This window comes from Peromyscus maniculatus, chromosome 11 (assembly GCF_049852395.1).
Source record: "Peromyscus maniculatus bairdii isolate BWxNUB_F1_BW_parent chromosome 11, HU_Pman_BW_mat_3.1, whole genome shotgun sequence".
NCBI lineage: Eukaryota > Metazoa > Chordata > Mammalia > Rodentia > Cricetidae > Peromyscus > Peromyscus maniculatus.
In genome coordinates, this window is record NC_134862.1 from 67,760,898 (window position 1) to 67,775,899 (window position 15,002).

The following is a 15,002-nucleotide window of genomic DNA, read 5'->3' on the forward strand; positions in this document are numbered from 1 at the left end:
TCTTTCAAGATGGTATCAGTGAAGATGAGGCCTCCATTAAGGTGACATGATATGTGCCTACTTACTCCTGACCCAATCCTGTCACTTCCTAGTAAAAATCTATACTGTTCTCAGGTTGTAGAGCTCAGATAGAATTCCTGGAAAGTAGGCAATGAGGAATGTGGAGAGATATCACTTCCTGTTGTAGACCATTTATTATGACCATATATTGAGATAGCAGGCTTTCCTGGAAATTCTGGAATTCTTAGATGTAATAAAGAGATGCGTTGCATAAAATTTATAACCACGAATTATTCAAGGACTCATGAAAAATGGAAATAGGGCAAGGGAGGGCTGGAGAATGGGAAAGGAGAGCGGAAGTCAAAGAGAAGGGAGGACAGGGTGTGGGGGAAGGTGGAGGACAGAAGAAGATGTGGGGGAGGGGGGGAGGACGGTGGAAGAGAGTCAGGGAGAGGAGGCAAAATGAGGGAAATTGGTTCTGTAGTATTGAAAGGACCAAGCAGACACCATGACAGGCTGTCAATCCTCTCTTGGAGATCAGGCCTTAATTTCAGTTTCCTGAGACTTGAGCAAGCAGTTTCCGGGAGGGTCATGAACAAAAGACCTGGTAGGAGCTCCCTTTCTGCACGTACTCTGACTACTCAAGGTTCAGTCAATTGTTTACTGTCTGGGACCCCTCACCAACTTAGAGCTATGTGCATGAGTCAATGACAGAGCCTGGGCCACTGAGTCAGTCAATAGCTGCTAGGCTAGCCAGCCTCCATGGGAGCTCAAGGACAGAGCCTGGGACTTATCCAGGCCTGCCCAAAAATGATAACTAACCCCTAACTAGTAAATTCAAAGCTTACATACCCTCACTCAATCATATGACACAAAGGCTTGTACCACCGAGCTTGTGGTTTTTCCCTTTAAAAAACTCCTCATTCTGAGAGCTCAGGGCCATTCTCCTCTACCTGCTGTGTCGGAGTGTTGGACACAGATTAAGCCCGGCTTGCTTGTAATCAATAAACCCCTGTGTGTTTTGCACTGGATATCGGCTCTGTGGTGGTCTTGCTCGGGGGTCTTGCAACATGGGCACAGCAGTATCCTTGCCCAACCCCTGGCTCAGCTCTTAAGCCATTCTTATACTTTAGTCAAGAGGTGAAGCACAGTGAGGACACTCTCCTCAGTAGTTATAAATTTTCCCATAAGACCATTGTTCAGGATATTTCCCCTGTATTTCCTTCTCGTGCATGCGTGTGTGTGTGTGTGTGTGTGTGTGTGTGTGTGTGTGTGTGTGTATAAAAGTATGTACATGTGTACAGATACACGAGTGTGTGGGTGTAGTTGGAGGCCAAAGGTGAACTTGGGCTTTGCCCGCCTGTCTCTACTTCTGTGCGTCTGGGGTTGCAATCTCAGCCTGCCCCAGCACACGGGTCTCTGAGGATTGCACTCACATCTGCATGGCAAGCACTTTTTTTCACTGAGCCATGCTTCCAAGCTCTACTTTATTATTTTTGGAGGAAGTAGAAAATTCAGAGTATTCTTTCTGGAATAAAATGATTATTTGTATAAAGTCAAGCAGGATCTTGCTACACCCTCCAAGTTTTACCTGTAATTTACAAGGAATGATAGACTTTGAACAAACAAAGCCACTGCTGTAGATTTAAGGGAAATACGTAGGGGGCAGTTAATCTGTCTTGTCTTAGTAATTTTAAGAAATAAATCCCTGGAGGGCTGTGGGAGGGGGTTAAAAAGAAGAAAGAAATCCTGGCTTAGGATGTAGATAAATATTAAGGAATGTCCTTTCTACTCCACACCCTGTCTACCCCTGACCAGATTATTGCTCACACCTGATAGACGACTCTTCTCTCACCACCTCCTCTCCTTCCACTCCTTCCTTTTCCTTCTGCTCCTAGCACCCCCTTTCCTCCCTTCCCTTCTTTTATCTGAGATGTATTGAGTATACACACACAGTTCTTTGCTAGGGAGCATAAATGCCACAGTTTGAATAGCACTAACATTGCATATTTCATTGTTACTGCTGAGGGCATTTGAATCTTGAAATTTTCTCTTTTGTGACTCAAGACTCAGAAGGAAAATTGGTTAATGCAGAAAGTGAGCAGGGGAGGAAATGGGGATGCCACTGTGGAGCGAAGCCCGCCGTTGGCTGTGTACCCTCTTCTCCACACTCTCCTCCCAGGGGCTCTCCTGGGTAATGCTGGTCTTTCACAAATACATAGTAGAAAACATTGTGTTATCCCATTAGGCCATGGAAACAAAGTCTTGGTCTTTAATGTCATGAATCTCAGGGAGAGCCACAGGAAAGGAAAAGTCCACTGCCTTGAGGGACATCAGCTCACTCCCGGTTTAATTGTGAGGATGAATAAAAATGGGTCTGTGGGTACACACTTCCTGTTAGCAAACAGAAAGGATTCCCACAGTTCTGTTAGCTCCAATTCTATTAAAACCTGAGGCTTCCAGACTGAGCTGAGGTTGCAAACACTCCGAGGACAACAGTGTTGCATCACTGCTAACAAAGAAGGCTGTCGACTCTGAGATGGTCAAGGGCAGACCCCAAGTAATTATTACTTAAAGAACAATCAGTGAGCAATGAAAACAGCAACAAAGACTCCATAGACTAATTCAATTCACTGTTTTGAAAGACTACTGGGTTGTGCTCTGTCTGTTTCTGGAAGATAATGAGATGTTGTCCTCATTCCTTCTTCTGACCCCCTCTTCCCAGCTTCTTCCAACTCCTCAGAAGGCTAGCTTATGACAGGGCACAATGGAAGGATTAAGAGGAAAGGGCCACTAAAGCCTGGAATGGTGATAACTGTCAGAAAACCTGCCTGGCCAGACTACAGAAGCTGATAAAGAAAGTGCAAATGAACCTTCTGAGAAACTGTTCAGTCAGCTGGTAGAGTGTTCCTTCGAGTTCCTCCAACCTACCACCATTGGAGAAAATCCAGTTTCTTTCCAGTGAGGTCACACTGCTCTCAGCCCCTTTGCTGCTTGAAGCTTGACATCTTTACTCCAAAATCAGCCTCACTCTCCTTTTTCCTATAATTCTAGGAGTGCAGTGATATCACTACCCCCGGACAACACACTCACTGCCCAGATGAAGAGGAATTGAATGTAGTTATTCTTCTTTGAAATGTTTATTACAAATGAAATGAAGAAAATTCCCATTTGTGTAAGGAGTTCTTTGTTAAAGCAGGAAAGAGATAATTCTTTGCAAGAGTTTTCCAGCTTAGCAGTTAGCTAATCCTGCAAGGAGTTCTGTTCTGCAAACTTTCTCGACAGCATTCTGAGCCTTCCATGAGCTTGCTTTAATAGGAGAATCATCTTCATGGCTCCCTGATCACTTACATCTTTGAATAGAAAAGAAACATAACCAAGTGAGGGACTCCCTTGTCCTAGATGCTTGGAGAGAAAGCCAACACAGCCCAGTACTAGCCATTTCCCCAGGCTGTGTGTCAGAGGCTCCCATATGCTAAGGAATCCATGTTTTCAAATGTGTGTGATTCTCGGCAACCTCGCTCTCCTCTCCCTCTGTTCCAGGGATCCCCGACGGCTCAGTTTCCCTCTCATCTGCTCCTTTCTCCTTGCTTGTTTTTTCAACTGGTGTTTAGTAGCAACAGCAATGGCCTTGTGGCTTTATGAAGGTGACAAAGAAGTGGAGCATGAGCTCCCCTGAAGGTTAATTAGGTGTTGTGTGCACCTGGGAGTCTGCTCTGTCCAAAATATGCTCCTGTGTCAATGCAAACCAGAGCCCCATTGTCCTCAGGCTGATTGTACTATAATTACCTCAGCACAGGCGTAATTGGTTACATCAGATACCCCTTTCATTCCATTATATTGACTGTTTTTTTTTTTTTATCAATTCAAATATAGCCTTGAAAGGGGAAATACTCAGGCAAGTGCATTACTTGTCATTTAGTGATGATAAATTACTGGCTTTATAGAACATTGATTTGATTTCTTTCAATACTACAGACCCCATGATTTAAAAAGGTATATGTGCCCACTAAAATATTATTTATTTTCTCAGTTTATTTTTTTTTCTGGCTGCATCTGTTACTTCCATTTCCTATTTGTGCCTGCATCACTTTGCATGTCCATGCCATATACTCATTCATTCACTGGACAGACAAGAATGAAGGATCTGCTGTGCTAAATAGAAAAGATAGTATGGTCAGCTCTACCCTCTTAAAATTAGGAGTCTCACTCTGGTAGTCATTTTTTTTTTCTAGCCTTCTCTTCTTGGTTTGTTTGTTCATTTTCTGACAAAAGCGTTCTTTTCTGTTTGATCTGTAGGAAAGCAGGCCTCATCCTTTCCCAGCTTGGAGATCTGAGCAGCTGGTGCAATGGACTACTTCAGGAGCCCAAAATAAGCTTGAGGCGTGGTACCCTCAAGTACCTGGGCTGCCGCTACAGTGAGATCAAGCCTTATGGACTGGACTGGTCAGAGCTCAGTCGGGACCTCAGGAAGACGTGTGAGGAACAGACCTTGAGTGTCCCCTACAATGACTATGGGGACAGCAAAGACATCTAACACCATGGGGCAAGGGAGTAGCTGCCGAAATAAAGCAGGAGAGAAGAGGGGAACAACTGGGTTGGTTTGTGGATTTTTAGACATTTTTTTAAATGGGACATCCAAAGCTCCACAGGTACCTTCTAAACCAGGAAGAGAGTGACCCTTGCTCCCTGCAGGCCTTGTCCAGTGTCATAATCTCCATCTGCATGATCAGTCAACCTGACAGCCAGTAGCCTCATGCAGCACCGTTTTGTTTTCTTAGAAGATTACCTTGAAACTCACTCTGGTATTCATTTGCTTCATTCACTTTTTTTTCCTTCAAGAAATTCATCAGGATGCTCAAGAGCTCTAACCTGCTTCCTACGAAAGGTCAAAGGTGGAGGTGCTCCTGTTAATGGGTTCCCACTGGCACCTTGGTAGAGAAATGAACACACAAATCTTCACCTGCCTTATGCCCCAGCTCTGGCGTGTGCCGAAGAAGATGCTGAGATGGCCCATGTCTGTTTCTCACGGGTTTTCACCCAGACTCCTTTGTTGTTATTTCCACACCTCACAGGTGAACCCAGTTTCTGTTATGGGTCCAGTGGGTCGTATAGAGTTTTAGATCTTCCCTCTTCCATGTTAAGCCAGGACTAGAATTTCTGGTAGATTTCCGTCCTTTCTTCTAAACAACATGATCTTTGAGAGGCAGTGAGGTATCACCTGTAAACTATAGCTCCAGAGAGGGCTACCTGCAAGACTACTTAGCAGACCCTGCTGCAGGAAATAAGTGGAGTTTGTTTTAAAATATTCGTGCACTCCTAGACTACCAACAGAGATCTAGGAACTTTGATTCTGTTTGGTACTGGGTCCCTTACTCTGGACAGAAAGGACTTGGTTTGATGTTTGATCTAATCCACAAATGAGATTCTTTCTTGTCAGTGTTTCAATGAACGAAAGCTATTATCAATCTGAAAGGCACTTCTCTCTCTCCCCTTACCGATTTTCTTAATTACATTGTAAATTTTGACAGTCCTTTCTCGGAGGTCAGTCATCAGGATTCTGCCATTGTCACTGCCTGCCCACCCAGCTCTGCCAGCTACTGAGAGTAGCAAAGACTCTGGAGAGACCAGAACAACCAGCGATCACATGTAAGGACTAAGGCTCCATTTGCACTCACTGCCCAAGAATGGCATGGTGACCCAGCTAACAGGAAGGCTAGCCTTTCAGAAACAACCTCATGGGGCCAGGTTGACTAGTGATGACCCAATGTGCATTCAGCCAGCTTGCCTTGACTGGCACTCTTCATACGGAAACCCATGACACAGGTCTGGAAGGCTCTATAGCACAGTCACTGAGCCTTATTCATGCTTCCCAACTGATTGTTTGCTGTGTGATAGGCACCACTGTAAACACTTGACTGAATTCTCAACCCCCTGAAGAAAGTTCTATTTTTATCTACCTTTTAGTGATGAGCAAACAAAGGCAGGGAGGTGACTCAATGCCCCCCAGGTCCCTCATATGTTATATGCCCTGAGTTACAGGATGAGCTCAGTGTCTCCAGAGCACAGGACTTTACCCACTCTGTGTTGCCTAAAGCAAGCACTAAGCTCCACAGGGAACCTGCCCAGAGCTTCACCTTCCTAAGGAACCATGTACAGAATGCCCACCGTGCAATGGAAAGGGAAAGAGCCAAAGCACACCCATAGCCTTTGGAGTCAGGGCACATTTGGTACCCTCAGTACTGCAGCACGCTGGCTTCCCCGGGGGGATGAGTGGGGAGAACATTGAAGGCTGGTCTTATTCCTCCGTTGCTTCTTTCCAGAGAAATATTGGAAGACTTATCTTGCACATTTTGCCTCACAGATTCCCTAATTTTCAGAATAAAACACAGCTGAAAACTTGACTGTCTCACCTATGGCTAGTGTAGGGGCTTCAGTGAAAGGGCATTCAAGGGCAAATTGTTCACCACTGCCAGATAAAAGAATGCTATGGGCTGGTATGACAGGGTGTGTGCATCTCCTTACTGCTGTTTTTTTTTCTTTCCATCCTTCTATTCAACTCTATGAAGAAAATGGTGTCTTGATTTTGAGCAGAAGGATACTGAGACTGCCGATGTCTTTCAACCCTGTTGGAGATAGGAGGTTACAGGCTCAGGAGAGAAGACAAGGGGTGGTGTTAGGGTCACTACTCTGTTACCTCCTGTTGTTTTACACCAGGCACACTCTCCTCCTCTCTTCTATCCTGATGACCTGCTCTCAAAACTCCTTCCACCTCCTACATATCTCCTTTGTCATCCATCTTTTTTCTCTCCCCGCCCCACTTACCCTTGATTGCCTTATTCTTTCAGTATGCTCTTGTGTTCTCCTCTCTTCAGCTGTGTGTCCATGTATGCACACCCTCACTCCCACATCCTACATACACAATTCCTATGATTGGTGCAATGTAATTTTGAGTTTAAAAGTCCAACATGCCTGGGCTAGGGGTAGTCTCGAGATGGTTGTACATGTGGCTGGAGGACCTTCACCCTCAGAGAGAGAAGGATCACACCCTGCCAATAATTCTCAGTTCTTGGCTGGAGGAACTGTCTAGAAAGGCTAATGCAATTGAGCCAGTATTAAACCTCATTTCCAAGCTGCCAAACAGGTCTTAAGGGAGCCACTTCTGTCCACCTAAACACCTCCAGTTCTGTGTCAAACTGAGACCTCTAATGTTTCCTCTTGAACATACACAAACCACTGTATAGCATCAGACCCTTAACTGAGTGTGCAATTGTTTCTCTTGAAGTTTGGTCCATTCATTATTTTTAATTAATTGCACTCCTTGATATTCAAATGTTCTATTAAAAAATTAAGTGTGGAAAAACACTCCACTACTGTAGAAGGAAGAGATGGTATAACGTGACCAACTTCAACTATAACAGTGTTGTTTAAGAGAATTATTGTACGATTATGAGAAATGAAGTAATCGAGTAAATAATAAACAAAGCTGTCAGTGCGTGTCAAGTGTGTGGATATTGCCTCGTGTCATCCCATAAACTGAGTGATCACAGTGATCTACTGGTGAGTTAAAAATTGAAATGTTACCATTGATATTCCAAATACCTAGGCTCTGAAGCCATCATCTTAACTAGAAAATAAAATGATTTCCACGGCCAATTATAAACTTCCTTTTACATGGTAGTGATTTTCATCTTCTTTTCCCTCCTCCAAGTAAGCAGTGAGTGGAATGCCTTTGCAGCATATTTGCTGAGTTCCAGACATAGTCATAAGCTTTCTCTCTGACAGCCCTCCACATTGGACCTATCCCTAAAGGGGGAGGTAGACTGATATAAAGCAGAAGATGAGAGGAGAGGCACTGGAGTTTAAACCGTATACATCTAAGAGAAAAACGTTGCAAAAGGCTATCCCAATTCTTGTGTTTAGTAAAGTCATTTGGGATTTGTTGGATGTTATGAAACACCTCCTGGTGGGTAGGCTCAAATGCTTAATCTCTTTTTTCCACTCCAGAGTGTGACTTTAGTTGTTTCTCATCTGCCACCCAAACATATGATTCACTTTAAATTCGTCAATAATCAGAGGTTAAGAGTCTGGGCTTAATATATCCTCTGAAAAGCAATGATCAAAGTCCTAGGCCCTGCCTGGGCAGGGATGATTAAAAGAAGACACAGAGTGTAGCAGTGTTTTATTTTGGCCACAAACTCTTCCACACCCCTTCCATCTAAAAGCACGTTCTTCTTTCTCTTCCCTCGAGTCTGGGCAGGTTTATGACTGTTTTGATCAAGAGGTTATAATGGAAGTGGCAGTTTGTGACTTCTACGTCAGAGTCACCAGACTGTGGGATTTCGGCCTCCTCTGGAACTCTTGCTCTTGGAGCGGTCAGCAATCACACAAGAAATCCAAGACTTGGAGCTGGAGTGATGGCTCAGCAGCTAAGCGAGCTTTCTCTTCTCACAGAGGGCCTGGGCTCAGGTTCCAGCACCCACCCAGCAGCTCTTAACCATCCGTAATTGCAGTTCCAGGGGATCTGACACCCTCTTCTGGCCTGTGCAGGTACCAGGCACAAATATAAATATATTGAGACAAAGCCTTCTTACACACATAGTAAAGATAAATAAATTGCTTTTAAAAGTGAAAGAAGTCCAAGGCTGCCATGCTTCCCTCTACCCTGTGATGAGGAGGTTGCATGCTAACTCTTTGGTCCATGGTACTTACTAGGACAGTTCTGCTGAAAACACACAAATGAGGTAGCCTGGTACCTTCAAGGCTAGTTCCCCCCACCAATTGCACAGGACCCTAACCTCTGTCAAAGTGATAAGGAAAGTAAGAATCCCCTCATCAAGCCGGCCAGAATTCTTGACACTCATCCCAATTATATAAGACATCCCAAATATATAAGACAGTGAAATGGTTGCATCTTGTTACTAAAAGGAGTGGATGAGCACTAACATGTCTATTCCATCTGCTCTGTGACCAGCATAAGACTACCCTAGCTGTAAATTCATCTCAGGAGAGAAAGCCAAGGCACATAACACAAATTCTAATTGGTCTTAATAATAAAAATCCAAAGACAGATATCAAGGTAAGTGCTGAAAGATTAAAGAAGCAGAGCAGTCAGCCACTAGAGAGACTGCTTACCTCTCAGAATCCTCAGACTGAAAGGGCTGAGTTGAGCTCCTATCTCCACCTCACCTTATCACTTCCTCTCTCCACCCAGCCATATCACTTTCTGTTTCCACCTCCCAAGTACTGGGATCAAAAGCATGTGCCACCACTGGCTGTCCTCTAGTGGCTAACTCTGCACTCTGATCTCCAGGCAAGCTTTGTTTGTTAGAGCACAAACAAAATATCACTACACAGGCATGACTGTGTAAGGAGGATGCTCTTCTCACTGATGAACAGAGTCTGTGGTCCATGGAAGGACTACTGAAAGAAAGATGGATACTGTTACCCCAGGGCTTCCAAGAGAGCAAGCTTCAAAGCACACACAGTAACACTGTAAGAGAGGAGACATTATTGTAGGGCCAGAAAATGAAAGACAAGACTCCAGCAAGGAGTGAGAAAAAGTGCTAGATGGAAAGGGTACTTTAGGTTATTTTGTATGTCCTTTTGCATTTGGAACTTCATGGAAATGGATGTGCCAGCCCACACTTCCTATGTGCCCAGTCCTATGCTGAACTCTAAACTGCGTAACATTCTTCAATCTTCATCACAAGTCTGAAATTAATACTTAAGAAAGAGAAAGCAAGCAGCTACATAGATGAATAACCATCTCTACCAATGCCTATATGAGGCTGATTTCAATATTGTACTGCTTCTACAGATTCATTCATATTTCATTAATTTCTCCTATGACAGGCAAGATGAGTATTTGTAGCTGATCCCATGAAAACCAGTCCTTTCTATTAGAAAAACTGTTCAGTTGCGAATAAATGATGCTTTATTCTGTTAGACCTCTCTATCACCTGCTTCCAAGGCTCAGAGAACACTGTGGAAGAGGGGGCAGAAAGAATGTGAGAGCCAAAAAATGGGGAGATGCACAGCAAAAAGTCATTCTCTGTGTATAACATAGCAAGTCACTTGTGAACTCTGTGCAGTGGTGGTTCTCTGCGGCATAGGACTTGCACAAGACTGGAGTCATCAAGATTTCATTACGGATGGGGCAGGGTCCCACAGGTGGCCTCACTCTTCTGTGAGATCCCGGGGACAGCTTCATTGATGATTGCTGAGGAGTCATTTTCTTCAGTGATGTAGTACTGATAAGTTTCCCGTGGTCTAGTATATAATTGCCCAAACACCTACACATGTGCAAGCAACTCTTATTAAAGCCCCTGACTCACACACTAAATGAAGACATGAAGGTAGGAGAGGATTCTTGGTGAGAAGAAAGGTGGAAGATGCAGGGTGATGAGAGAGGAATGGAGAGTGAAATGACTAAAATTCAGTGTGTGTGTGTGTGTGTGTGTGTGTGTGTGTGTGTGTGTGTGTGTGTCAAGATTTCAAAAGAAAAAAAAAGAATTTCAGGAGTTATAGCCTATTTTCACAATCTGACTACTTCCTGTTTGGTTTCTTTTTAGTTTTTTGTTTGTTTGTTTGTCTGTTTGTTTTTTCACATGAGAGTAATACAAAGCTACAGGATTTTTATTCTAACTCTGTGTGTATCTTTGTAAGTGTTTTGGCTCTATTACCTTCCCATGCATCCAGAGTCCTGTCAATACTTGGGAGAGATATCAAGGGATAAAGGCCTTTGGGATAGCAGAGGTCTGGAGACAAGACCCAGAATCAACTACCAACCCTGTTTCCACCATGAACGGCTATAATATTACCATTCCATATGGACCAATTAGTTAGTAGCTCCATTTCAAATAAAGCCTCAGCATTGTGTGGAAATTACTCTCAGTTCATGGGGGAATCTGGGACTTGCTTCACATCTGTACTAATACAAACTGAGAAAATAAATAGACTCCTTGTCTGGAGTTTTGCAACATGGAGGCTGCAATTAGCTGCTTTCCTGACAGATGGACAGGTTTTGACATCACATTTCTTCACCAGCACTGACTTTTGTTAGTGTCTATGATAAACCGGCCCACATGGGGTAGAAATTAGTGTAATTCACTCCTTGCTACCTTTCCTCGGAAGAGAACCCCAGCTGTACTCTGTGCCTAATAAGTAAGGGCAAGCTCCTTTGTTTCGAATGGATTAAAATGTCAAGAGACCCTGAGGCTGTTGTCCAGTCACACTGTTCTCTGACTTGTTCTCTAGACAGGAAACATCCTCAAACCATGCCCTTGTGGCATCTCAGGACTCAACTTCACATGGATGAAACTAAGGTCAGACAAGGCTCATTTGGACACCATGGCTGGACCTTCTCTGCTCTATTCTTCATCCACAGTGGACTCTTAGTAATGACATTGCTAGACTCTCTCATCTGCAGGCCTCCACTGGGACATGGGATGTATTGTAGAAGCCTAGAGGACAGACAGAGGCACAAAGCTCAGGTGCTTCCCCTCCCTCTATCCTGGATGGTGTCTCCAGAACATCTTTAGCAGTCTCTATCTCCTCCATGTGTTCCCTGTGTCTGCAAAGTTGGAGCTTCTCTGAACGTTGCCATACCTAAGGTTGTCTTACCATTCCTTACATTCCCTTTCTACTACTTCAGCCTTTCTAGTTGGTATCGCAGTTCAAACTTCCTCTCTGAAACTACTGAACACAATATCTGTTTCCTTGCCTGGGTCTTAACTATTGCATACTTTATTGAAAGATAATTATTTACATAGTATTTGACATAAGACTTTTGAAAGTCCTTGAATTCTTGGAGACAATCTTGAAGATTGAGTTTGGCTAACAAAAGAATTTAGATTTAGGTCAGCTCTAAAACAGATTGCAGGGATGACAAAGAAGTTTGTGGTTCAGTGCTGAATCTGATCAAGAGTTTCATTGGACATATGAACTGCTTCCTGAACAGTGAATGTGAAGCGCATGCAGATTGCGAATCAGTACCTGGTCAGGAAAAGTGAAGTCTGTTAGTGTCTGGGAAAAGCATAGAGATGGTAAGTCAGGGGATGTGTGTCATACAATTGCCTATCCTAGTTATAGGAATGGAATAGGCAATGATTAGGTGAAACTGTAAATACACAGGGAATTCGACTACATATGAATCATACTTTGTAAATGTCTTATGACAAAACTCAAGAAAACACAAACTCATTGTTCATTGATAATGGAAACAGAATGACAGCAAATAACTCACTTCTGAGATCTTTTGGTCTCATTGATACATGATTAAAGTCCCCAAATTCTACTTAGGTTTTCTGTTTGTTTGCCTTTGTTTGTTTGTTTTGAGGTGGGGTTGTACTCTGTAGTAGAACTCATAATGTGGACCAGGCTGGTCTCAAACTTACAGAGATCTGCCTGCCTCTGCCCCTTGAGTGCTAGGAATAAAGGTGTGTACCACCATGCCTGGCTTACTTAGGTTTTTCTAAACTGCCACTTTCATTTCTAAAACTGAACTTTAAGGCATATGAATAGTATGATTTTACCATCATAAATATCACAAAACAAAGCATTTCAAAGCCTCCATTTTTGATTAGTGAGCAATGCATCAGTTAAACTCGGGTTTAGGTCTCAATAGTAAGAATTTGGTGTAAGAAATTAGTTCAAATATATTACATAGAGAAAAGTAAAGCAGAGATATTAGAGACCCTGAGAGAGTTCATGAGTGTTCACAATAACTACAGGAACCAGCATTATCCCTTAGTCTAGAAACCAAGGGATGGTGTGGACATCTCAGAAACCAGAGCCCCTAAGGAAGAAAGACAAGTTGTCAGTGCTGGAACTCCTCTTGGGAATGACAAGGCTGATTCATTAAGAATGCAAATACTAGAGACTGAATATATTGCTGCTGCCATGGTGAAGAGCCCTTGGTAAGGTAAGCTGACTGGGGCAGCTAGCTAACAGGGAGGATCAGTCCCTTTCCCTCCCCTTCCTTCCATTGTCCCTCTGGTGTACTTACTGACAAAAACCTAACCTGGGACTGACTAACAAAAAGGAGTTAAAGCTTGCAGCATTTCAACAGCAGCAGCATGGAGAGTGAGGGGATGAATCCTGACACCATAGCTTACCAACGACTATAAGCAACGTGCAGATTGCACAAGACAACACCTTTGAAAGTACTTGGCACAATGCTGGAAGCCTGCCAAGTGCTCAACAGTTTAGGTGCTTTGGGGCCCCTTTCAGCATTTCTCAGACTTCAAAATGGTTCATAATTTCCTGGGTGTCTTCCCTTGACAACATATTTGGGTAGCAATAAAATATGTTCTAATTTCACATTATGTATCCCTTTTATGGGCCAAAGGTCCTGTTCAAATTTTGACATTGAACATCCATGATGAGGTTTTACCATGTTACACAAATCATCTTTTTAAAAAGTAATTATAATATAATTACATCATTTCTTCCTTCCCTCCCAAACTTCCCATTTACCCTACTCTGGCTCTCTTTCAATTTCATGACCTCTTTTTCTTTAACTATTGTTACATATGTATGTGCGCACATGCTGTGTGTGTGTGTGTGTGTGTGTGTGTGTGTGTGTGTGTGTGTGTGTGTGGTGTGTAAATATATATCCCTAAATATAAAAAGCATCTTCTCATCTTTTGTTGCTGAAGATTCTATTGTGCTTAATTACAGCTGATATTCATTGATCATCCATCAATTATCAGCACCATAGAAGCACTTTTCATGGCTTTTCTTGTCTCACTATCAACCTGCAGCCACAACTGTCTATATGCTACATATGAGATCAATTAGAATGGTAAGTTACTCTCTGGTGTAGCAGAGTTGTTAACTGCATCACCCTGCAGTGCTGCCTTGGGTTCACTTGTATTCATCCTTCCCTTCTGTATTTGTTCAATGTGATGAGATAGGGTCAAATTAACAGTGAACTTTGATTGAACTGAGGTTTTTGCTTGGTTGGTTTTGTTTAGGAAATGTGGAAGACACATAGTTTTATATGCAGCAAAACTTGTAGTCTGCTTCTGAAAGATGAACCAAATGTGATGTAATCATCTTCCTACCTTTCTGTCTTCCTGTTTCCCTAGGTCTTTAACAGTGCATTACTGCCATGAAGAAGGGTTGATAGTGAGGCATTGTCAAGGCTCTTGGTAATGGTGTTTATTGAAAATAGAGAACTCCCGAACCCCTCTTGTCTCTGATCTCACTGAGTTTGGACCTGTTCTAACCTAAGAGTTGAGGTTCATGCACCATCTGCCCTCTCTAACCTGGTCATATTTGTATCCAAACCATCCAGCTGCTCGGAGGTCCATTCATTAATAGACCAAAAATAGTCTAGCACATCCATTTTGGTATCTTACGTGTACATCACAATGATCTTTGACTACAGTCCAGTTGTACTTCAGACCTCCAACCTTCCAAAAAGTCTTGCTCTCAGGCATTGGAATGGGAAAGACGCTTTGATCCTCATCCTGTATCCTCTGTGTCCCTTGGCAACTAATAAGGGATTGGAGGACGCCTACAACAGAGGTGTTGGTGATGGAGCTGACTGGAGTGAGGCAAGGAGGGGGAACATAAAGGAAGGGTATTTGGTTGCTATGGAAAAGCAGCAAACACTTGGAGGAAGAGGGTGTGGCCCAGGACTTAATGAAGTGCCATTGGGTTTGAGCAGTGACTGGAATGTCTGAGCGGAGCTGTACTCCTTGCCACAGAGCTCGGGGCCAGGCCACCAGCAGGAACTGCCTGTACCTCTCTGGAATGCTCAACATGAAGACAGGAGTGGAAAAGGCAAGCAGGCCTCCCAGGTGTGGATTTCTCTACTGCTTGCCACAGAAGGGAGGCCTCCCCAAAGAAATCTGGAAAACTCTTCAACGAGCCAGTAGAGAATTGATGGATAAGTTATTTCTTTCCCCAAAAACTCTGAATCTGACATTCTTTAGATTATGAGAAGATACTTTGAAAGTCTTTCCCTGCACAAATCCACCTCCATTAATAGC

The 15,002-nt window shown here is 43.3% G+C and overlaps 1 protein-coding gene across 2 annotated transcripts in view; it reads left to right on the forward strand.

Annotated features, from left to right (window-relative positions):
• Astn1 (astrotactin 1) overlaps nt 1-7,503 on the forward strand; it is a 340,652-nt gene extending 333,149 nt beyond the window's left edge. For both annotated transcript variants that reach the window (XM_042258386.2, XM_042258385.2), the window contains exon 23: nt 4,300-7,503. In XM_042258386.2, coding sequence (XP_042114320.1) covers nt 4,300-4,537 — 238 coding nt within the window. In that variant the 3' untranslated portion in view covers nt 4,538-7,503. The remainder of the gene's footprint in view (nt 1-4,299) is intronic.
• The last annotated feature ends 7,499 nt before the right edge of the window (nt 7,504-15,002 follow it).